General features: G+C 41.1%; 5 protein-coding genes across 11 annotated transcripts; 2 read left to right on the top strand and 3 right to left on the bottom strand.

Annotated features, from left to right (window-relative positions):
• Window positions 1-601: 601 nt before the first annotated feature.
• On the bottom strand, window positions 602-7,389 carry LOC108037723 (chondroitin sulfate N-acetylgalactosaminyltransferase 1). Its single transcript, XM_044459356.1, has 5 exons — window positions 7,280-7,389; window positions 2,497-3,563; window positions 2,003-2,139; window positions 1,628-1,930; window positions 602-1,566 (listed from the first exon to the last, which is right to left on the bottom strand). The coding sequence occupies exons 2-5, from the start codon at window positions 3,533-3,535 to the stop codon at window positions 1,423-1,425; spliced, it is 1,623 nt and encodes a 540-aa protein (XP_044315291.1). The 5' UTR covers window positions 3,536-3,563; window positions 7,280-7,389; the 3' UTR covers window positions 602-1,422.
• Window positions 4,017-7,299, top strand: LOC108037725 (synaptobrevin). Of its 5 annotated transcripts, XR_001768900.2 has the most exons (5): window positions 4,017-4,151; window positions 4,444-4,500; window positions 5,444-5,772; window positions 6,053-6,273; window positions 6,886-7,299. XR_001768900.2 is itself a non-coding variant. In XM_017114377.2 (4 exons), exons 2-4 carry the CDS (start codon window positions 4,454-4,456, stop codon window positions 6,960-6,962), a joined length of 390 nt encoding a protein of 129 aa, XP_016969866.1. In that variant the 5' UTR covers window positions 4,017-4,151; window positions 4,444-4,453; the 3' UTR covers window positions 6,963-7,299. The 5 variants fall into 5 exon arrangements, 4 of the variants coding, with proteins under 4 accessions (XP_016969866.1, XP_016969864.1, XP_016969865.1 ...); XM_017114377.2 differs by lacking the exon at window positions 6,053-6,273 and having other exon boundaries at window positions 5,507-5,772; XM_017114375.2 differs by lacking the exon at window positions 6,053-6,273.
• On the bottom strand, window positions 7,324-8,995 carry LOC108037724. Of its 2 annotated transcripts, none has more exons than XM_017114373.2 (5): window positions 8,548-8,992; window positions 8,341-8,491; window positions 8,141-8,287; window positions 7,953-8,090; window positions 7,324-7,787 (listed from the first exon to the last, which is right to left on the bottom strand). In XM_017114373.2, exons 1-5 carry the CDS (start codon window positions 8,658-8,660, stop codon window positions 7,569-7,571), a joined length of 768 nt encoding a protein of 255 aa, XP_016969862.1. In that variant the 5' UTR covers window positions 8,661-8,992; the 3' UTR covers window positions 7,324-7,568. The 2 variants fall into 2 exon arrangements, with proteins under 2 accessions (XP_016969862.1, XP_016969863.2); XM_017114374.2 differs by having other exon boundaries at window positions 7,670-7,894; window positions 8,548-8,995.
• A 350-nt stretch (window positions 8,996-9,345) lies between these two features.
• On the top strand, window positions 9,346-10,739 carry LOC108037707. Its single transcript, XM_017114340.2, is given in 6 exon segments — window positions 9,346-9,586; window positions 9,637-9,781; window positions 9,838-9,963; window positions 10,014-10,163; window positions 10,219-10,252; window positions 10,255-10,739. Coding segments are annotated over 6 exon segments (861 nt in total). The 5' UTR covers window positions 9,346-9,458; the 3' UTR covers window positions 10,533-10,739.
• A 62-nt stretch (window positions 10,740-10,801) lies between these two features.
• Window positions 10,802-19,778, bottom strand: LOC108037722 (histidine decarboxylase). Of its 2 annotated transcripts, XM_044459353.1 has the most exons (9): window positions 19,733-19,778; window positions 18,364-18,594; window positions 17,011-17,613; window positions 16,376-16,485; window positions 16,162-16,215; window positions 14,374-15,067; window positions 13,627-13,772; window positions 13,344-13,572; window positions 10,802-12,057 (listed from the first exon to the last, which is right to left on the bottom strand). In XM_044459353.1, exons 2-9 carry the CDS (start codon window positions 18,389-18,391, stop codon window positions 11,351-11,353), a joined length of 2,571 nt encoding a protein of 856 aa, XP_044315288.1. In that variant the 5' UTR covers window positions 18,392-18,594; window positions 19,733-19,778; the 3' UTR covers window positions 10,802-11,350. The 2 variants fall into 2 exon arrangements, with proteins under 2 accessions (XP_044315288.1, XP_044315287.1); XM_044459352.1 differs by lacking the exons at window positions 18,364-18,594; window positions 19,733-19,778 and having other exon boundaries at window positions 17,034-17,147.
• Between the last annotated feature and the right edge of the window lie 3,201 nt (window positions 19,779-22,979).

Genomic DNA, 22,979 nt, shown 5'->3' with positions numbered 1-22,979 from the left:
TAAGAAATGTTATTCGGGCTCTACCAGAGATTTTGAATACCCTTGAAGAAAAACTAAGACAAGCGGTAAAATATGCCCAACATTGCTTGTAGCTATGGGATTTTTTAAGAAATCAGTTTATCGTTTATCCCTATCTAAGAAAACAGCTTATTATTTTGTTTTAATTTTTTTCACAATTTCCAAAAAAAATAATTTCAATATTGATAGGAATGAAAATTTTTAAAGATAAAATCTTTAAAAATCCATACAATATATTCTTAAAACAGGATACCATTACAATTGTAAAGAGATTACAATTGTTAATATACTAATGTATCAACGACAATTTTTTTTTTCTCTTATCTTTACTTTAAAAAATTTGTTTATTCATTTTTAATATAATATAATTAACATACAATTTTTTTAAAAAATAATTCATAAATAAATATTTATGTATATTAATGAAAATAATCATTTCCATAGGTAACAATCTGGTAAGATAATCAAGAACCAACCGTTAGTTAAAATCAATTTGTTGTAAAAGAATTTCAAAGCATGACAAATTACCTCACCAAAAAATGTATAGTCAGGAGGGGTGGGGGGATGGTGTGGTGGGGGGGGATGATTCGAAATAACGCAGGTGGCGCTATGGATCACCTTCTTAGTCTCCATGCTCACTGAACTCCGGACGGAGGTCGTTGGCTTCGTCCATAAAAATCATAACCATCCAACGAAAATAAACAACAACCAGGCGACAAGTTTAATTAAACGATTTAATTTAGTTTTTACAAAGCGCGCAACAGTCTGGCAGATTTGTTAGGCTCAGTTTGAGAAACGGGTTCGATATGGTACTCGTAAATATATAATTTCTTGGGCTCTGGAGATTGCATCTAGTTTGCTTCATGGAAGAACAATTTGTGATGTGTGTGTACAGTGCGATTTGTGTCTGTGTGTGGCACTTTCGAGGGCGCAACAAGATCAACAATTAAGCTAATTCAACGATTCTGCTAAATACGAGTTATTGTCTCAAGTTGTACATACTTATAGCTCAGAGTATGTGTGTTCGCATGTGTGAAGCAGTGGCAGTGCTCAGAAATGTTTTGGATATACAAAAAAAAGTCAATTAAACCGACTAAACTAAAATTAAAAATACAATATCACAAATATTCAAATATTCTATCTAAAAGAGAATTATACATTAAGTTGTCTGCATTCGCAAAATAATAATTAAGTAACCTATTTTCATTTAACTATAAGGTCCCTATTTAAAAAGATTTGTTTCATAATGTTGAAATTAGGAAATGTTGAGATGGAAAACACTAAATATAAATTGTCCTAGATCTATTAACTATATCAGATCACTGCCCTCCCTTCACACACACTTGAATGTCCGCCGTAGATAGAAAGCCAAGCGATTAAGGATAATTGCGGTATAGCCCAGTATCACAATAGCATCTTTGCCGCATTTGCAGCGGCTATGTCATCCTGGAAAGCCAGGAATCCAAGCTGGGCATGCGAGGCCTCGTTTAAAGCCCTCGATCGAATGCAGGCGCGGTACTGATCGGCTGTCAGCGAGTTGGAGCAGATCTGTAGGGTAGAAACATCTATAGAATTCCAATAAGATAGAGTTCTATAGCAAAGTCAATACCTTGGTGTGCCAGCGGTGGAAGATGCCGGGATCGGTGGCCCTGATTATCTTGATCTTTGAGCGAACGTATTTCCGGTAGAGCATCACATCCTCGCCGCCCCATCCTACGATCTCCTCCTCGTCGAAGCCTCGCACCTGCAGGAAGTTCGAGCGGTACTGACAGGTCATCCCGTAGCCAAAGTCCCGCCAGAATCCAGTGTCCCGGGAGATCACCAGCTGCTCCTCTTCGCCAGGCAAGGATTTGCCCTGCAACGTGTACACCACATGAGGATTGTACAGGCTGAATACCACCGGATAGTAAACCTGAGTAAATTGAGGGCAACAATTATTTATTCTACATACATATCAAATAACTTATATGGTAGATCCACTTACCTTCTTCCCTGGGGCGGCATTCCATCGACATCGCTCTAGAAATCTGGTTGTGAACATAATGTCAACATCGCACATGAAAAGAAGGACGTCCTCTTTGGCCGGTTGAATATGTTCCGCTCCCAGTCTCAATGCCTTAGCTGAAATTAATATTAAAACTAATCAAATTGAGCTCACAATATCTCAAAAGCAAAAAAATCTAGATTTAAGCTAAAAGTATTTTAAAATCTAAGTATTTATAAGCTAAGTCCCATTTTTAGTAGTTGTCTTGTTATTCAAATACATCTTTTTTCATTCGAATAAAGAATTTTCTAAGAGTCCAAGAATAATAATGCATTTTTTAATGATTGTTATTTAAATTAAAGTTTTACACTAAAATTTTTCATTTTGGTTAAAAAAATGTGACCTTTTTAAAAATTTTTAACAAAGTATTGAATTGAAATTGAAAATTTTAAGACACACGGTATTAATTAAATACATTTAAATAATTTGCGTACCCCTGCTAAAAGTCTCATTGAGTGCCAGAAACTGGGTCCTTTGGGATCGTCCTGCCAGTCGTTTGGCCTGCGCCAATGCGCTGGTTCCAAAGTACACCACAATGAGCTCCAATCGACGATCCTCGAGCTTGGCGAACATCTGCAGGAAGCTGCGAAAGCTATGCAGACGACCGGCCAGGGGCAGTATCACATGGATCACGGGCGGACTGCGACTTGGAGTGGCACCTCCACTGTCCACCATCGACGTTAGCTCCGATAGCTGCACCGTTTGCAGGGGGGCGAAGGGGCGCATGACCAGGGCTCTCCTCACAGGACTCGCCTGGTTCTTGACACTCTGGAAATACAGCTCGTACTGGGTGCCGGTGGTGGGTTCGTTGCGGTAAATGCCCTCGATGAAGTCATCCAGGGTGTACTTGATCACATCCGAGGGGGCTCCAGCTGGGGAGCCGGCTGCCTTTGCTCGAATCCTCGCCGAGTGGTTTCTATTCAGGCTCTCCAGGGCCTTGTTAACAGCCTCGATCAGGTCACGCCGTCGATAGCCGATGGGCTTCTCCACCACCCGCTTGCCCAGCCCCAAGTCGATGGGGTAAACGCGGGTGAAGGTGAAGTGGTTGTAGGGAATCAACTCGTACTCGTTGTTCAGCGGCAGTCCGTGCAGAATTTCGGCGGCGCCCACCTGCTTGCGGATGTAGCTGCTGCAGTCGTAGTGGTGGGCCAGCGGGGCAGTCGGTGGACCCACGGTGGTTTCCTGCAGCTGGAGACTGCCATTGGAGGGCTTGCCGGCACTGCGATTATTCTGCAGGAACAGGATTTGAGTGCGAAGGCCCAGGACCTCTTGTTTTAGCCGCTCGATTTCCGCATCCCGTTCGCTCAAAGCATAGCTGAATCCACTGGATTCGCTGGGATTGCTGGGTTGCGTTTCCCTCGCCGTAAGTTCGTCGAATCCGCATTTTGTAAGGATTACGATGGAGACGGCCGTCACCAAGGCGAACAGCAGCAGCAGACGCAACAGCAATTTAGACACCAGCGAGTTATGCATTTTCCATACTTCTTTCACTGTTTATTATCTGAAATATATAGAATTTGAAAAGCCGTTAAAGAATTAGATGGATCTGGCAACTTCCTAGTATGGTAGTGCTAACAATGTGGTATACCACTTTCCAACACTTATAGGTCGTAGAGGTGGCCACTTTTTAAACGATTGTTCGTACTGAGACATTGTTAAACATTATTGGATATAATTCACTTGAATTTTATCAAATTATTATTTATATTTAGCTAACCGTTTAAAAAAATAAATAAAATATTGTTTCTGCTTTCTCTATCTTAATAAATGAGCTGTCCTATGTTTAAATAGCATATAATTTATATTTCGACTATTCATTCACATATTTACAAAATTCACGCAAGGCGATGTGTCCCAGATAAACAATTAGCACGGACAGCAACCTCGAGGATCTTTGCTAACTCAGGGACCCAGCGCTTTTTCGCCGGTATATTTTAGTATGTTTTCGTGACAACGGAGTAATTAAGAGGGTCACACTGATCACAAGCTGATATTTATTAAAAAAAAATTGTGCTATTTAAAAGTCAGCCGCAAGTTTTCCGTGGAAAACCCGAACTACACAGCAGTATTGTACAGGCACATTGTCAAGGTGAGTGCTCGGAGGGTGGTGGGTGGCCCGGGGTGGTTTTCAAGCCGTGTAAACAGCGCTTGTTGGCAGTGCGGCATGCAACAAGTTCTTTTTTCGCCCCCATGGTGATGGCATTTCTCTAAACCGAGTGATTCATTGGCCAAATAGATAAGGTGTGTGCTCCGGTTTGTTTTCTTTCTTTTTCGGACGTGTAATCTGCGTACTTTTGGCAGTATGTGTGTCAGGGAAATTGCAAACCACTAAATAAACCAGCGAATAATGGCCTTTCTTCGATTAATTTTCCCACCTACAGCACCATCACAATGGAGAACAACGAAGCCCCCTCCCCCTCTGGATCCAACAACAACGAGTAAGTGGTGGAAATTCATCGAATCAACAGGCTCAGCGCACAAAAGCAAGGAAAATCCCATTAAGTGACGTCATCTGCCTCAATTAGGGGGCAAAGCAAACCGGAAACTTAGCCTTAAGGTTCGGATTCTGGACTTTGGAATGACAACTACAAACTATTAGATTCGGAACTCATTGAGAACGTCAGGAAAATAGGTTTTTTTTTACCCATATGGTATTGTAGCAAACAAAGATGACAAAACAGAAATGCAGCGATCACTTAGAGGGATTCATAAAGACCATAGAAGTCTCCAAAAGCATTGTATTGTAAAGTCTTTTGAATCAGAAGGGAGTAAACATTTAAATCAGTCTGTTCTTTAAAAGTTTAAAATACTAGAGTCGGTTACCTAAACCATTAAATCACTTTTATTTCTATTCCATTTCAAGTAAAGTCACTGCTAAATAAAACAGATTATAATGGATTTCGATCTAAGTCCATAGAAAAAAAACTTTAAGCGATCGTCCAAACTCAAAAGTTAAACCCTTAGTCACTTTTACGGAAGTAAGTTTCATACAACTTTCTATTAAAACAAGTCAATTAACATAATTGATTCAATTGTTAGTTTTTAATTAATTTGTTGAGACCTTTTTAAATGAACTAAGCTTTAGACTGATGAGTTAGATGCAATTATAATCATAAAGTTAATGCTAAATTAAAATATATGGCTTTATATGGCTTGAATCCTTTATATAGCAACACAAAGACATCTCTATATCAAAAGTAAAATTGATAACGATCAACTTTATACTTATTAGTACGCCTTATCGGGCATGTAGACTTTTGCCGACTTCGAGTATATTTAAAACAGATGTTCAAGCCACTTGCTTTTGTGCCCTGCAGCTTTACTGATCTGATGCTCTTCATAAGTGTAAGCATCCCCCAAAAAACACATAATATTGTACAGTTTTCCCATACTTCCGCCACCGCCGAACCATCAAAACAACCAATTCGGTGACCACCACTCCAGCAACAACAATGCGGCCCAGAAGCGACTGCAGCAGACCCAAGCCAAGGTGGACGAGGTGGTCGGCATTATGCGGGTGAACGTGGAGAAGGTTCTGGAGCGGGACCAGAAGCTTTCGGAGCTGGGCGAGCGGGCGGACCAGCTGGAGCAGGGAGCCTCGCAGTTCGAACAGCAGGCCGGCAAGCTGAAGCGCAAGCAGTGGTGGGCCAACATGAAGATGATGATCATCCTGGGCGTCATCGCCGTCGTGCTGCTCATCATTGTCCTGGGTAAGTTTCCCGTTTGAGTTTCGCTTCGGCTTCTGCTTTCTGGGGCTTCTGGTTGCGGTTTTTTCTCGATCAGGCTAAAGATCAGTAGTGTAGCTAGGTGGTTGGTTTAGTTTGGCTGTAACTATAACGCCAGTCGACGCCCTGCTCGCCCTAATCTTGCTCAACCTGTGGTTTCGGCTCTCTTGCAACTAATCCATGTGGCCCCCATCTAACTAACTCAATACTAGATACTCGTACTCGTACTGATGACAACCCGTTGTGAATTTCTGTTTACTTGCAGTGTCGCTTTTCAATTGATACAATTAATTACACACAAAGAAAAACAAAAGCAAAACCGACAAAAAATCAAAATGCAATTCCGTTTCCCATACAGCAAAGTTAAGGTTCAGACTAATCGTTAAACACGTTTATGTACGTGTATCGGGCTCCTACTATATACACTTAAAATTGTATATTATTTTAAATAAACATCTTAAGCTAAGCAACTCTAAAACTCTAAAGGTAAATGTTGTTTTGTGTCTGTCCTATGTGTTAATTATCTTTGTATTTGCTTAGTCTATAATGTGTATAGATTAGAACCTCGATGTGAACGTGTGTAGACTATTAAGTATTTTACTCTAGGTCGGGGTAGTTTTTTAAACTATAAGCATGAGAGAGTTTTTAAATGCCATTAACGGGGAAAAAATTACTGTACAGGCATTACAGTACAGGTATCAAACTTGCGGCATCAATAATATTTGTTGTTTTTAGGACTTAGTACTCAAAATATTAAAATTTAGTGATTTTATGGAACATCTTTTAGATTTATAGTCAATTCGATTAAATATCAAAAAACAATTTGTAATTTGGTAGATTAACGAAAGCCTTTTGATATTGGAAGAATTCTTACTTATTTTTATTTTGAATCATCGGTGATTCAATTTAGAACATAAGTTTATAACTTGAATCATTGGTTAGAAATTGATTAGAAAATATGACTGTCAGTCAAATACTTTGGGGACGAAAATAACAAATGGTGCAGCATTATTTTAATAGGTTTGAATAGCTCAATGATGGAGATTTGACTTGTTGAATCTTTTGACAACCTCTAACTTTTGTGCTCTGCATTTTTAGTGTCCGTTTGGCCATCTAGCAGTGACAGTAGCAGTGGTGGAGGAACTAAGGCCATCACCCAGGCACCGCCGCACTAAACGCCTCCAATGGAGTGAGGCAACTACACGGATACGGAAAGGAAAAGGACCAAACAACCACATCTAGGACGGGAACCTCAATTTCTGGTCTTTTCGCGCAATCAGAGAGTGAAAGAGGAATAGAAAAATCAAAAGGAAAACTTACTAAAATTGCGTCTAGCATATATTTAACCAGAATGTAATTATTAAAACTTAATGTTAAACGAAACATTTTTACGTATTGTAGCCGAGACCAGAGGTCCACATGAATGTGTATTGCATATGTACAATTATATATACATGTATGTCATCCAATCGAAATACATCATGCCACCTACACTTTAACCAGTCCAAGGAAGCCCGGCGTAGTTTTTTAAAGCGGTTCACAGAAAAGGCCATTTATTTACATTCAGTGACGATGGTTAAATTGCGCGTGCTGAGAAAACAGTTATCGATTTTCCGGCAAACCGAATTGAACCGAAACGACTAGAGTCGCGCCACCCTGACAAACTTGCACCATCGACATCGAGGCACTGAGCACTGATGCCCCATCAGAGTCAGAGAAGCGGAAGCCTCGCCTCGCGTAAACATTCCCAGCTGTTCCGATAGTCCGCGCATGCGTCCCACTCAGTCGGTGACTTCCCGGACAAACAGGTACTTCAATATGCTCTGAACGGTCACATCCCACTTCATCAGCTCCAGAAACGACGCTATCGTCCACACATAGCCCATGTATAGCGCGAAGAAGTTGAGGTAGTACAGCTGGCCGATCAGTATATAGTCCCCGTTGCACTCGTGATGGTAGAAGTCTGGTCTTCGCATCGAGGCAGCGAAAACAAGGACGAACTGTGGGGATATATTGTGTTTTATATTTATATTACTCGTTATTTGTGTTCCAAAGTTTTACGTAGTACAATTTTTACGTTATTGTAAAAGGTATTCTTCAGTTTGATCTGAAACTGTCAGTAATTTGGGAAAATAAGTGTACAACTAGATATCTTTGAGCCTTACCACGTTCGAGATAATAGTGTATACAAGCAAGGTAGGAAACTCGATGGTAACCCGCTTCATCTCGGCGCAAACGATGATGCCGAAACAGGTGAGCACAAATATCCGTTCGCTCCAAAGGATCACTTTGTTGCGGGAAGTCTGAGGAGAAAGAGGTAAGTGGCTGAGACCCCAAAAAATTCGGCACTTACAAAAAGGCCCCTTCTTTGGTGCACTGCCTTATTTCCGTATATTACGCTGATAGACATCATAAGGAAGGTGAGGAACACCGAAACGATGAGGCTGAAATATGGGGCTCGTTTGGCGGGCTTCATGATCGACATGGTGTTAACCTCGTACTAGAGGCAAGAAAATGGCCAATAAGATCGGACTCCTTAAAGATTAAGCTTACCGTCCAGAAGCCCGCCAGGATCCGAACCCACATAGGCTTTTTGACGATCAGATGGTAGAAAAAGCCGTAAAGCTGGATGGACAGGAAGCTGATAAGGAACTGGACCAGGCTGAGGTAGTAGCGTTCCGCCAAAAAGTCCTTAAGTGGCGTGCTGGGGGGGAGAAGGAGGTGGAGGACCTATCAAAGGGCTGAGGGACCACTACTCACATCTCCATGGCCGCCGAGACCTGAATCTGTCCGATGACGAGCATAATAATGGTCACCCTGTACGTGGGCCCCACCAAGCTCTTCTGGCGCAATTCTGGGCTCTCTCGCAACATATGTACAGACGCTCTAGGCCTGGAACGGTATCTGGAGTGGCTTGTTTAGATTCACATCTAAATTTATGAAACAAACACCTAACTAATTTCAGAAAAATAAATGCCAACTGTTCCGTCCGCCGTCCGGGACGCGATTAAGCATGTTTTGGGTGATAATGGTTACTTTTTTTTTGTTTTTGCTGTAGGAAAACGACCCTGTTGCAAAGGATATAGTATATGGCGGATCCAATATGGTGTGTAATTGACTAAGTGCCATTTTAATTTTTTTCTAAATGACAATATTAATCAGCATTCCTAAAAACCCTTGGATATCTATGTTTAAAAAAAATCATACAATAAACACAGACTCGACATAATTTATTTAAAAGCTTCCTTTATCAATCTTTAAAATTGTATTACAATTGAAAGATAGTTTCCTAAATCATTGTTTTATAATTAGAATAAATCGGGCTGAAATATTTCAACAAAAAAAGTTTTATAATTCCACATATATATTTGTTATATATGATTTTTGTGAGTTTTCTTAAGGTTTTTGAAAATATTTAATAAAAAAATCTCGCCAATGCTAACATCTGTTTAAGAATTTTTAGTTTGACACGGTTATTTAGGTTGGTAAAACCGGTTAAAGACGGAAGTAAATCAGCTAAAATTATAATGACGTCTAGGCACAGCGTCCCTGATATCATAGTAGCCGTGACTACTCCGTTAAGTTTGAACCTAGTTGTCGTTTGTTCCTATATTCCTTGCCTTTTACCGACACTCAGCTAGGGCCACGCCCACGACCACGCCCACAACGCCATGGAGGAGCGTCGCCAGAGAATGCGGGCGTACCGGCGTGCCCGTCGGAAGTTCGCCTGCGTGGTCTACATGGTGACCATAGCCTGGATGGTCCTGGCCCTCCTGCAGTGGCTCCTGGTCAGCCTGATGTGAGTTGGGAGGGTGCAGCAGAGGACGCGAATAACCCCTGTCCTTTCAGCTCGGACATAAGCCTAGCCTTCATAGAGTTTTACTGGATTAGCGTGATCTTCTTTGCGCTGGCCATGGTGATGGTCACGCTGTTCATATTCTTCGAGCGGATCCGCTTCATCATAGGTCTCAACTGGCTGATCACACTGCTGATAGTGAGTATCCTGCGAAGAGATGCTGCCTGATCTACCACTTCGATTCCATCGGCTAGGTGGAGTTCGTGATTATAGGTATATTTGCGCTGGTGGCCCGATCTCTGTGGCCGGATCTCGTGATGTGGTTTTTCATCTGTGTGCTACTGGTGTTTCTCTTCGTGCTGCTGGGATCCATAATACCAGTAAGGGATCATTCATTTTATCTACCGATTCCTCTTTACCTCTTTTTTAGCACGACCTCACCTTGGACGTTGTAATCCTGTTTGTGATGGCTTTCATTTTTCTCATCGTCACCATCTTCTTTATCATGATGCACATTTTGATAGCGATGCCGTACTCCTTCGTGGTCTTCCAGATCTTCATCAGCGTCATTGTGCTTTTGGTAAGAAGTTGATGGCCCATTGGTGACCCTTAATGCGACCCCTCTTGGCCCACAGTTCGTGATGTACCATGCCCAGACCATCAACGGGGGCGCTTCGCCGAGATGCGACTCAACGACCACCTGCTGGCCTCGCTAATCCTCTTCCACGACTTCATCATCATCTTCCTGCTGACCTTCTATGCGCAGATTGTCTACCGGATCGCCTCGAATAAGACCAGCACCACGGCGACACCACAATATGTAACCTGGGTTCGCCCGTCCTCTAACTCGGAAGTTGAGGACGTTACCACCGTTGATCCCAACGCGGACAGTGAGAGTCCCCCCGACGAAGTTAAATCACCCGATGAAGCAAGCATGATTTTCTTCTAATTTTTCTGGCATTATGTAGGAAATGAGTGGGGGTAACCTGAAGAACCTAATAAAACCATGTCTTCTCCGAAGACCCGTCGCGTCGGATAATTTGAAAACATAATGCCTATTTTCGCGATTATATATTAGTTTACTCTTTTGACTCAACCGCAAGACCAAATTTCTAGAGATTTGTTCAAAGTTTGTTAAACACGAACATATTTACAATTTGTGGGGAACTGACAACATAACTAACATCTTTTGGACCCCCGCAATAAAACAGATTTCGGTTAAGTTTAACTGGAACCATGAAATTTTAATCACATTGATTAAACGTGGATATATGTAAGCCGGTTAGTTTTTGAGTTTTCTGGTTAACTAATCCTGATGTCTGCTGCTTACATCAGAACTAGGTGACCGCTAATCAGTTATCTTACAATAGGATATAGATATAGGCATGCAAATTATGGATATAACGTACGGCTCAACATTGATTGATACTACGATTGTTTGCATTATTGATTGATTGCACAGCAGCGTTGGATTACTTGTCCTTCTCCCCAATCACACTCACATAAATATGTACAATAAAACTAAGATATTGCAGGAAATTTTGGAAATCTTGAGATTGTAATAAAAATGAATTTGAAAATATTTTACTGCCGCAAAAAAGATTCATAAATGAATAAATAAGTATTGATATTTAAATTTCGATCTAAATCGTTGGTCTAAATCGTTGGTCTAAATCGTTGGTCTCTAAGGTGAAACTTCTTAAAGTGCTCAAATTTCAAAGTCAAATAAAACTAAAGAATTCGCGTTTTCAGGGTATTAATCTAGAACTAAAGTGATTCCATCGACGAGGTTGCCGAGCAAACTGTCGCATCTGAGTCGTTCTCCAGTTCCCGTTCCCGTTCCCGTTCCCGCTGCCCCTCCCCGATTCCATGGGCGGAGAGCATCGGCAGCGAGGAGGGGGAGGCGAAGGACTGCAGCAGAGGGGTCACCAGATCGTCGAGGCTGCTCAGGGGCGTAGGCGTGGGCGTGGGACCGCCACTGAGACTGCTGCTTTCCGTCGAGGAATTCCCGAGTGACTGGGACTGCGAGGAGTAGCGTTCCAGGAGGAGTTGGCTGAAGGTCTTGGCCGGCCAGTCCGGATCCTCGAGCGCCTCCAGGGTGGGCGTGCCCAGGGGCGTGGCCAGGGGAGTGGCTAGGGGCGTAGGCAGCCGGAAGATGCTGCTGCTGAAGGAGGCACTGCTCTGGGCGAGACTTTCGAGGGGCTCCAGGAACCGCTTGCCATGATAAACGTTGCAGGTGGTGACGGGGGTCAGGAGGCTATCCACGGACACGGTGACATCGCGATTGGGCAGGGGCGTGAAAAGGGGGATCGAAATGGGTCGAAACTGGTTGGCTGGCGGGGAATGCGTGGATCCAGGGGAATGCGGGTGGGAGTGGGAGGAGGAGCTGCAACTGCGACTGGGAGTGGACAGGGAGTGGGCGTGGTCGGGAGTGGGTACATTACTGGTTCTGCACAGCGACAGCAACTCAGTTTCTAGAAATTGAAGACAAACAACTGAATTAGTTAGTAGCAGTTTCTACAATCCTGATCAGTGATGTCACATAGACTAATTACCCAGTGGGAAAGTTTAAAAGAGCTTAAAGAGTGGGAAATAAAATATAAATAAAATAAATAAAACAAATCAACTGGAAAAAATAAAAGACTTTTAAGATAATCTATGGTGCGGAAATTTTAAATGACTGTTTCTCAAATATATAAATAACAGTTATTTATTTAAACAAATTTGTTTTATACAAATAAATTAGAAACAGATGACTATTTCAAATATTCAAATAGTCGTATAATAATAATAATAAGAAAGTCGAGCTAACCTGTCGGTCTGTCCGTCGTGCGCTGACCGTATGAACGCTGAACAGAATATTATAAGCTACATTATTGATTCTCCATGTAAATTTTAGAGTTCATATGATGCATTCTTTATTCTCATAAAAAAACCCAACTTCCCTAACTTTAAAAACAACCAAAGTTTTGATGGCATTTCCAATCGTTCAGTTATTTGGTTGCTGTCAGGATACCTAGTCGATCGGTCCTAATAAAATTTGATGGGCCCGATTGCAACGCCCAAAAAATAAAACCCATAGAAAATTCCAGCTTCCTAACTTTACAAACACCAAAGTTCATGGCGCCATTTAACCGATCGACTTCAGTTACAGCTGGCAAGGTGCTCAGATAGAGTCAACGTTAATTCTCGATATAGATTTCTATTAAAGGAAATTGAGATGGTGTTGCAAATTGTCAATTCCGAACTATATCCTTAAAACTAGCAAATCAAACAAGTTTGCCTAAAACAGAGGTCTGAGTCAGACAATGGCATGACGTGACAGACAAACAGACGGACATGCTTATATCAACTCAGGAGTTGCATATTTATATTAAGAATATATTACTTTAGTAAGGGTATCTGATATGTCGCCTTCACTATAGCGTTGCACACTTGTTTTCAAAATTTTAATCTATATAAAGGTATATAATATATATAAATTTATACTTAAAATTGTTTTATATAAATAAATTTATTTCTAAGTCATTTGTAATAATGAGAAAAGTTGGATAATTATACTTTAAATTACTCTTTTAAAAATAGATATTTTATAAATTTAAAAAAAATTTTGAAAAAATTTGTTTGAGTAACTCTTTTAATGGGTTTTTTACAATTTTTTACAGACATCACTGATCTGAGTACTTCAAAGGGGTTTTCAAATGCAAACTAGCACTGGCAATATATCTAAAAGGCCGACTACACTACCTGGGCTTCATACCTTCCGGCGACTCCTCGTTGTCCTCCTGAATGCTCGCCTGCCTCTCGGCGTTTGTCTGGGCCGTGGAGGTGGTGCGGCCGTAGGAGTTGGTGGTGCTGGTCCGAGTTGCACCACTGCCGGCGTCCAGGGTCGTCTGCACCACCACGTCCATGTGCGAGTCCAGCGAGAACTGCTTGCCGGACATGAGGATACCCCGAACGCGTCGTCTCATCGATGGCGATTCCTGGTGCTGCAAGATCGTAGGTCCAAGTGTTGGCTGCCTAACTAACCCATATCGACTCACCGCTATCCGGACGCCCGCGTAGGTCTTGGCCAGAAACTCGTCCGCATCGAATATGGCCGCAAAGGAACCATTGACCACCTTGGGCGAAAGCGGAGAGTTCGAGAGCAGCAGACTCGACCCGAAGGCTTCGTTTTTCTCCTTGGTTTCTGAGGGGTAGCAAGGTAATATCATAAGGGTTTATCCCAAAGTTTTCTACAGATGACGAACAAAAAATGGCTGTAAAGAAATCAGTTACTCCACAACTCAAAAGCTTTTTATACTACTTAAACCAAATATGACATATTGTCTATAGGTCTATAAACAAGATCAATTTTACTTTTAAATGCAGATATGATCTCAGTTTTTTTCTATAGTTTTAATATTTCGGAGAAAGGTCTTCCCTTATGGTTTATATTTTATGAATCAGGTTGGGTTATCTATAACATAATATCAACAGTTCATTGATTTTTATCGGTTCCCAACAGTTTTAAACGCTGAAGATCTTATCAAACCGAATATATTTGTAAATAAATATAAACAAATCTATAAATCAAAACTCTAAAAATACATTCAAAGCACAACCGTGTATTAGCTTAGTCAAAAACCAACAATTTCGGGTGGATCGGGGTGCATTAACTGAAAACATGAACATCAACGGCAACGGCAACGCAAACAGGAACGGAAACGGAAACAGGAACGAAAATGATAACGGGAACGGGAACGAAAGCGGAAACGGTGGCTACTGAAGGCGGTACGCCTTGCGTTTACCCTTGAGATACACGCGGTTCGAGATGGTGATGTTCATTTCCTCCAGCACCATGGAGGCCACCTGCCGGATCTCCATCCAGTCCTTCACAATGTCGTCCAGGGTCGTGTGCGTCGAAGTGATGGTGAAGCGGATGACGTACTGCCCCTTCAGCGAGGAGGGGATGCAGTGCAGGTTGCCGCGGTGGTTGAGCCTCTTCAGCAGCTTCTCGGTGATCTCGTTGTCGCCTCGGATCCGGAAGACCACCAATCCCAGATGGCGCTTGGCGGGCAGTTCGAACCGGTGGTCGGCCAGGACGAGGGCCTCGAACTTCTGGGCCAGACGCACGCCCTCGCGGATGTGCCGCTGCAGTCCCTTGATCCCGTACGACCGCAGGACGAACCACACCTTCAGCGCTCGGAATCGACGGCTCAGCGGTATCTGCCAGTGCATGAAGTCCACCGCCACCCCCGAGTTCTCGTGCTGCAGATACAGGGGCTCCACATTGAAGGTCCGGTGGACGGCGGTGCTGTCGCGCACCCAGAGGGCGGTGGCATCGAAGTGCACCATCAGCCACTTGGAGGGGTTGAAGGCCATCGAGTCCGCCCGCTCGATGCCACGCAGCCAGGTGCGAAACTCCGGGCAGATGAACGCACTGCCGGCGTACGCGGCGTCCACGTGGAGCCACAGGTGGTGCTCCGAACACACCAAGCCGATCTGGGGGAAATTGCAGTTTTAAAATTATTAATATGAACGAATATGTAGATGATGATTATAAACAAGAAAGGAAGCAAACTTCGGCAAGCCGACGTTTATATACCCTTGCAGTTATTACAAATCGACTACATTTCTTTTTCTATGCCTATATTACTAAAAACAATGAAATATCTCACTTTTGCGCCGCATTTTGCATTGTTTCTATGGCAGCTATATGCTATTGTTGTCCGAATTTTAATTTAATTAAAACCGTAATTCCGTAATATTTAAATATAATTCCATAATTTAAATATTATGGAACACCAAAGAAAAAAAAATAAAAAACAATAAAGTTATATTTTTTTTGAATTTTTTTTCCGATTGTTCCTATGGGAGCTATATGATATAGTCTCCCGATCTGGCTCTTTCCGACTTATATACTACCTGCAATAGAAAGACAACTTTTGAGAAAGTTTCAAGCAGATAGCTTTAAAACTGAGGGACTAGTTTGCGTAGAAACGGACAGACGGACAGACGGACATGGCTAGAAATGTCTCCTTCAATGCGTTGCAAACTTTTGTCTTAAATTATAATATCCTCTGCAAAGCTATAAAAATGTAGGAAAAGCCTTTATAATTTTTTTAAATTTACCTAATTTAAAATATGTTTCTAAGCAGGATAAAAAAACTTAGACACTTTTAGTTAAGATATTACACCTACTAACGATTGACATATTCAAAACTTCACAAACTGTTTTAACAATGAAACATGTAATAGTCAAAAAAAAGTTCGAAAATTTAACATCATTTTTTTTAACAAATCTTTTTCTTCGATTTTTAATAAGAAATTAAATTATGACCGCAAAACACAATTTATATAAACGGTTGAAAATCGAATTTAAATATTCTCATCAATAATTGTAGTGTTATTGAATTACTCGTGGTCATACGTTGGTTATATTTTAATTTCTTTTATAACACAACGATTTATTCCACTTAACTTTCATCACACTAAAACTTTCATCACAATCTAAAATCTTAAATGCAACTTAATAAATGTGCTTTTTGTGGCCAGCGAGTTCCTAATTTTTTTTTAATTATTCCCTGAACACCCACCTCCTCCAGGTTGTCGAAGCTGCAGCTGCCGGTGGTGCCGAGCGTTGCGCAGACCTAAAAGAAAACGACCACAGGACACTTAAATGCTGACATGAATTAATTGGCTCCAGTGGGAGTCGTGAATCTGGGGTCTCCAGTCGGGAATCAGAATCAGAATCAGGAATCAGCTGGCTGCGAAAGGCGGGCCAATTAGTTTTGACAGACTGCCACTCACCCAGAAGGGAACCAAGCCCTGCTTAATGTCATCCTCGATGGCCTCGCGCAACAGCTTGCCGCGCATCGCTAGGTCCTCATCCGCCTCGATGTACCGCATCCGCACGAGTCCTGCGGAAAAGGGAAGGGGGCGTGGCTTAAGCGGTAAGCGGCTTAAACAATAAAGTTAGCTTGGTCGAGCAAACCGACTATAAGATATTGTGGTTGCAAATTGTATCACCAATATCAAACTTCATTAAAAAACAAAACCACCCGGCAGCAGTTTGCCAAATAAGTGGATTATATTCTACCATTTTCATTCAGAAAATCCAGAATCCAGTAACTATTTCTTCGAAAAGAGGGGCTCTCAAAAGTTTACAAAGTTTGACATTTAGCTATGTGACTTGACAGACATGGCTTATTCTTTTCTCTCACCTAAGAGTTGTTAAATTTAAATTAACTGAATATTTGTCCCATGATTTACATATTTAAATTTTGATATTAATGATCTCTCCCTCCGTTATGGAAGGTTATACACTATACTAAAAAGCAATTATTGTGAAACCGTGTTCCTACAAAAAAGCGGTTTACAGCTATTTAAACGGACGAGCATGATTAAATATCTTGTTCAATCTAAGCTAATAATCCAATGAATACCAGGCTGAAAATGGTAAACCCACCGAATCAGCGCTGCTTTTTCCACACTGGAGTGCGCCTGGTCCGAGCAGTAGGCCACCAGTCGGGCGTTGATCTCCGCATCCTGGTAGCCGGGATGCCGCTCGTGGAATCGCTGGATCGCCCGAGTACGTCCTGCCAGCAGGCAAACGAGAGTGGCCTCACTGGCCGTGGTCTGCAGCACTCCGCCGCCCTGACTCTGCGAACTCAGGTGGAGGAAGGCGTCCGGCAGACCGATCATCTTGCCCAGCCAGTTCATCACGATTATCTCCAGTTCCGTGCAGGCCGGCGAACTGGCCCAGGTGAATCCCAGGCAGTTGATCGCGTCCGCCAACATGTCGCCCAGAAGCGAGGGCATCGAGTTGAGGGCTGGGAAGTAGGCGTGCATGTGGGGCGACTGCCAATGGGTTATGCCCGGCATCACGATCCGCTCCACATCCGCGAAGATCTTCGGCCAGGGCTCGCCCTCGATCGGAGCCGATTCCGGGAGCAACTGGCGCATGTAGCCGGGACTCACGTCCGGAAAGACGCGACGCTCCCTTATGTTCTCCAGATAGTCCGCTATGTAGTCCACCATCTCCTTGCCTACAATCACAAATCATTTCATCACATTAAAATGCTATTGATTCCGCTTGTTCATGGTTAAACATTCACTTTTATTTTAAATTGGTTAAATTTTTACATAACGAATTTGTTCTAAGTGTATACATCTGTTGTCAAAATATATTGATGTTTAATTAGCCTTCTTTGGAAAATGATTTACTTAATAATTTTATCCCATAAGTAAACATTTTATTTAAAACTATATGGCTATAGTCGTAGTAATCGTTTGAATGCAGTTATAAAAAACATTATTTAAGAATTTAAGTTTTAGATAAATATTGCGCAGAGAACAATTTTGGAAGTATTGGTGTGATTTCAAAATTACTTCTTAAATTATTAAATTGAAAATTTATTATGGCACTTTATAGTTAAATTTGTTAAGTCGAAACTAGCTTATTTCCCTTTACATTAACACAAAAAAAAAAAATCGGAATATAAAATTCGCAATAGGAATTGACATTTTAATCTACTACTTTGAATAGCCACTAAAACAAAATGTCAATATAGGCTGGAAAAGGCGAGTTACTTTGATTTGAAAATATGATACTGGTTAAATAGGATTGTCTGCGAATTCAATTACGGGCCATCAAACGAAGACAAACGGCCGGGACAAATCCGCCCAGGGCCAATCAAATATACGCCCCGTTGGACTGGATTTCCATCCGGTGTTCACACTCACACACATGCGTCGGCCGCTGTGCATTTTATGGCCCAGATTTGGCCAGAACTCACCCCTTTGGCGGTATTCCTTGAAGTCCATGCTGCAGTCGCCTCGCTTAACCCTTGCTGACGTAAATTCTGTGCAATTGTCGCACGCAATCAGGGGTTATAAGTTTATCTGCAAGCGTCTTGTTTCGCAATGAGTTTGGCCTAATCCTGTTGGACTTCTCGCTAGGCCAGCTCCATTTTTCGGGGACTTGGGCTAAATTGAAATGCCAAATGGGAACGTCGACCGTCTGACCGCTGGCGAAAAACAGAAAACAACGGATAACAATATAATGAAATGGAAACTTGGACACTTCCGATGTTGTGGGGCTTCTGGTGATGGCTGGAAATGAAAATGAAAAGAAAAGCGCCTGGAAAGGCGCTGAGAATCGCTGCCAGCTGTGAAAACACAAGGGTGAACCTCGGGTACTGGAAGGGTTCGCCCACGATAAATCACCTAATTACGGCAGAGATAATATTATTCTATAACTACGGCTTTTGAGATCGCACCCTGCTTTTATAGACCCGGCCAGAACCAATTAGAGTGTTCGCATCGAAGTAAATCCGATTTGGCAAGGGATGTGTCGACAAGTTGTCGGAACATGGAGCTCGCTAATTGACCATCCCCCGGCAATCACGACATGAGGGGCGTGGAAAGGGGGTTGCTCTCGGATCGCAGCTGATCCCCTACAAAATTCCGTTTAAATTGGAAAGCGCCCTCTAATTGTTTATGCTTGCTGACTTGCATAGCTTGATTATATTTTAAATACCGCAAATTAATTATATCGCTCAATCTGCAGCGCGTGCGGGCGTAACGTACGGGTGCACCAATTCTCCAACTGCATTTTGTCATGCATTTAGAACGAAGGAAACATGAACTTAAACTCATCCATGGAATTGCCGGAAAATCTCATTAAATGTTTGCCATATCAAAATAATGTTGATAGTCGTAGAAGCGCAACATTGTTGCTCTAGTTGTAGATTATAAGGGCAGACGCTTTGGATAAAATGACAATTTAAATTTAAATTTTCAAATTAAATTAAAGTTAATACCAAAATAATCTTAGATTTAAGTCGCTTAAATATTAATTATATTTAAAGTTGAAACAATTGAAAATGTTTTTTTGTTAACTTTAAATACATTTTACATGATTAGGTAAAAAATATTCCCTATTACATAGTTTTACAAAGCAACTAAAGTTATAAATTAAAAATGTTGCTTTTAATTTGTAAATGACTTAAGGGTTTAGTTAAAAAATTAATTTAAAATTCAAAATATATTTAGCCTTTATACAAAAGTTATTGGAGCAGCAGTATACAAAAAATGGTTTATCTTTCTTACTTAGTTATACGTGAAATCTTTAAATAAATTCTTAAGCAAAAATTATTTTATTACCAAACTAGACACGTTTAAGCACTATAGAGTTTAATTGCCACGCACAGGACTAGAATCAAAGTCGAACTGAATGAAACTGAAGTTTTAAATTTAAAACTAAACATTATTAGCTTAAACTCATCTGTGAAATTGTCGGAAAATCAAATTAAATATGCTGTTAGTCGTAGAACGGAAAGACTTTTGCTTTTAATATAATTGTATATAGCTAGAGCAAAGACCTTATTCAAAGCTTTATTTATAAATTATCAAAAAAATTTCAAGATATAATATTTTATTTTATATAATTAGCAGTTGTATAAAATGTATTAAAGCTGCAGTAAATAAAAAAACGTTTTCTGTATTACTTATTAATAACTTTTAATAGATTTCCTAAATAAAAATTTTTTTATTACCAAACTAGACACAATCACAGAGTTTAATTCGCCACGCACAGGACTCGAATCAAAGTCGAACTGAATGGAATTGGAGTCCAGCAGGACCTATTTATACCCGGAAACTGTTGCTTTCCTTTTCCAAAAACGAAGGACACTGGGCCAAATGAAAATGCCATTAAACAGCAGGATGGCTTTTTTTCTAATGGGAGTGACGACAACAATAAGCTTATAGAATCGTGGCAGTGCGCGGAAATCTTATGATACTCTTCCGACTCTTTTTTTATGAATAATCAAATATTTACCCTATTTAGATTAACTAATAATACAATTAAACAAATTTTAATTATTCTCATATATAAATTGTATATTTATACAACGTAAATCATAATAATAATAGACATAACGGACACAATTCTTGTCTTACGAATTTTAAAAATTGTCTGCATTGTCATGATGTGACATTGTTAAATTTTAATAAATGAAATCTCTATAAATTTCGTTCTATCAGGAATGAGCACCAAGAAAGAACAGAGTTTCGAGTTTCCAAAATACGTTAACAAAAAAATATGTGAATAAGTATACCCACAACTAATTAGTGTACCTTTACCATTATTGTTACATTATTTATTTTAATTATAGTTTTTTGTATTTCCAGCTTCCTGATATCGCAGAAGAGTATACAAAGCAGCAACAGGCAGTCGTGAAACAAAAGGATTTCGAAAACAAAGCAGAACGAAGCAGCAAGAGAGGGAGAAAGAGATAGAGGGGTGGGAAGCAACAGCCAATAGCGGGAGGTGTCCTTTGGTAGGGAAACAAAGCCACTGACCAATGGCAGAACAGCCTGGCAAACGGGATCAACAGGCTGTCATCAAAATGGCTCCCCCACACCCTGACTAATTCGCTAGCGGGCTTTCTGATAAATAAATACCCCATCTGGACAGATTAAATCGAAGTTCCCCAGGGAAAACGAAGAAAACCAAGAGAAGCACAGGAAGACATAAAAACCGAAAATGCTCAAAACTTATGTTCGTATGAAGCCCGTCCCAAAAAATATCAAAAAAGCAAATCAGGCCCCTCAATCCCCGCTCATTACACACTTGTTACAAGGGAATGGGGCAGAAGACAGAAGAGAGAGAGGTCAATGAGCTTTGTACTCGTCTCGAGACTCTGAAAATTTCGACAAAATACCGCTACATTGAATGGCTTTTGCACGTTGAATGTAAATGTATCTGTAGTTGTATCTGTATCTGTGACTGTGTATTACCAAATATTGAGCAATAAGAATAAGAATTTCGGTTTCTTTTGGTCATGAGACAGACAGTTACAAAGCGGCTTTTGTTCCGCACTCTCTCTCTCTCTCTTATTTTTTTCTTTTTAAATCTGCTGCTAAAAATACATTTTTTGTAAGCTTTTATTTAGCTGTAAGCAACAGATACATTCGTTTCAAAAGTGCATGTGCATACAAAAACACAAAAAGAAATACTGTCTCATTTCTCTTTATTGGAATATTTCACTCTTCAGTTTACCTGAGGCACTCTTAAAACGATCGCCTGTCTTTCTTTCTCTTTCTGCTTTCTTTGCTCTCTCTTCCGCTCTCTCTCTTTCTCTGCCTGGGGTTTTTCGTGTGTTTTGATTCCTCCATTCTTGAGCGCTAAGAACGTTCGTTGACCTCGGAGAGTTGGGGCCTCCGCTTAGCGGTACTTCTCAACCTGTTTTCCCCGCTCTCCCGCTCGCCGCAGCGCCTATGAGTGTGTGTGTGTGTTTGCCGTAGAAGTCTTCCTGTTTGCTCAGCGATTAAAGGTGCAACTGAGCGAGCTGCGATCCGATGACGGGCCCCAAAGATACACACGTACTTGTAGCTCGACTACAGATACAACGTCACGGGTTTCGGGTCCCTGACTCTTTGGGGCTCTACGAGTTTCACTCGGACTCGGAGTTACAGTCGGACTTTCGGACAGCATATCCCATCTCTGATGAAATGCACGCATGACTCCGCTGGCATGTGTATCTGTTACCCGCCAATACAGGCCAACTTCCATAAATCAAACTCATATGTTAACTTGATGAAATGTTAAGTAATCTGAATGGATTCCCCTGACGTTTTCCATAACAACTTAAGAAACTTAGGTTATTTATAAAAAAAAATCCTTTTTTTAATTTCGCTTTAACTCACTTATAATTTTTAAAACCAGCTAATGCTTTAATATTAAAAAAAAGTCAAAACAAATTTGGAACAAAGATTTAAATGAAATTTAAGTAGATAAAGAACAGAATCAATCTACTTTTAAGGGTATATCGCATTATTCGGTACTACTAAAACCTCACAACCACATTCTTTAGCTTGGCTTGGTAAAGAAATAAAAAAGTTTCGGCAGCTTGGATAAAAAACTGTATATTTAAACACATCATTGACAAATAAACACAATATTAAAACACAATATTAAAACAAAAATGGTACTAACATTTATAGAGAACTTAATCTCCTCGTCACTTTTACAAACGGGTTACAATAGAGGTTACTATATTTAGGTGGTTCAGACCCATACCCAGGATATTATTAGCTTGGCCACCTATTTATTTATAAGCCACCGAACTTTTCATAGGTTGATACAAAATCTGACATAGGAAAGCGGGACTGTAGCTTTTCGGTTGCTGCGTGGATATTTTTGGGCAGTGATCACGCATTTAATTAGCAGGAATTGTGGTGAGCGCCCCTTCTGCAGGTGTGTTGGTGAGCGCGTGTGCTGAGGTGGGAACCTCTTGCAGCTCCTTTCTCCTTTCTCGGCTGGGCTTCTGTTTCTGTTTCTTTTCGGGCTCTGCTTGTTTTCCGCTCGCCTCCGCACACAGGTTCCGCCAGAGGATGATGATTCCGC

The sequence above is a fragment of the Drosophila rhopaloa genome, unplaced genomic scaffold, assembly GCF_018152115.1.
Source record: "Drosophila rhopaloa isolate 14029-0021.01 unplaced genomic scaffold, ASM1815211v1 contig_195, whole genome shotgun sequence".
Taxonomy (NCBI): domain Eukaryota; kingdom Metazoa; phylum Arthropoda; class Insecta; order Diptera; family Drosophilidae; genus Drosophila; species Drosophila rhopaloa.
The sequence above is the reverse complement of the archived record's forward strand: the minus strand, read 5'-3'. Positions and strand labels throughout refer to the sequence as shown.

Coding starts and splice junctions, on each gene's coding strand:
- LOC108037723 (XM_044459356.1), bottom strand. CDS start 3,535: ATGCATAACTCGCTGGTGTCTAAATTGCTGTTGCGTCTGCTGCTGCTG. Junction 2,140..2,496: donor CAATGAGACTTTTAGCAGGG/GTACGCAAATTA, acceptor TATTAATTTCAG/CTAAGGCATTGAGACTGGGA. Junction 1,567..1,627: donor TCCACCGCTGGCACACCAAG/GTATTGACTTTG, acceptor TCTACCCTACAG/ATCTGCTCCAACTCGCTGAC.
- LOC108037725 (XM_017114375.2), top strand. CDS start 4,454: ATGGAGAACAACGAAGCCCCCTCCCCCTCTGGATCCAACAACAACGA. Junction 4,501..5,443: donor TCTGGATCCAACAACAACGA/GTAAGTGGTGGA, acceptor AATATTGTACAG/TTTTCCCATACTTCCGCCAC. Junction 5,773..6,885: donor GCTGCTCATCATTGTCCTGG/GTAAGTTTCCCG, acceptor CTGCATTTTTAG/TGTCCGTTTGGCCATCTAGC.
- LOC108037724 (XM_017114373.2), bottom strand. CDS start 8,660: ATGTTGCGAGAGAGCCCAGAATTGCGCCAGAAGAGCTTGGTGGGGCCC. Junction 8,091..8,140: donor ACCAAAGAAGGGGCCTTTTT/GTAAGTGCCGAA, acceptor CTTTCTCCTCAG/ACTTCCCGCAACAAAGTGAT. Junction 7,788..7,952: donor ACACTATTATCTCGAACGTG/GTAAGGCTCAAA, acceptor ATATCCCCACAG/TTCGTCCTTGTTTTCGCTGC.
- LOC108037722 (XM_044459353.1), bottom strand. CDS start 18,391: ATGGACTTCAAGGAATACCGCCAAAGGG. Junction 17,614..18,363: donor CAAGGAATACCGCCAAAGGG/GTGAGTTCTGGC, acceptor TTGTGATTGTAG/GCAAGGAGATGGTGGACTAC. Junction 12,058..13,343: donor CAACGAGGAGTCGCCGGAAG/GTATGAAGCCCA, acceptor TTCAATTTCTAG/AAACTGAGTTGCTGTCGCTG.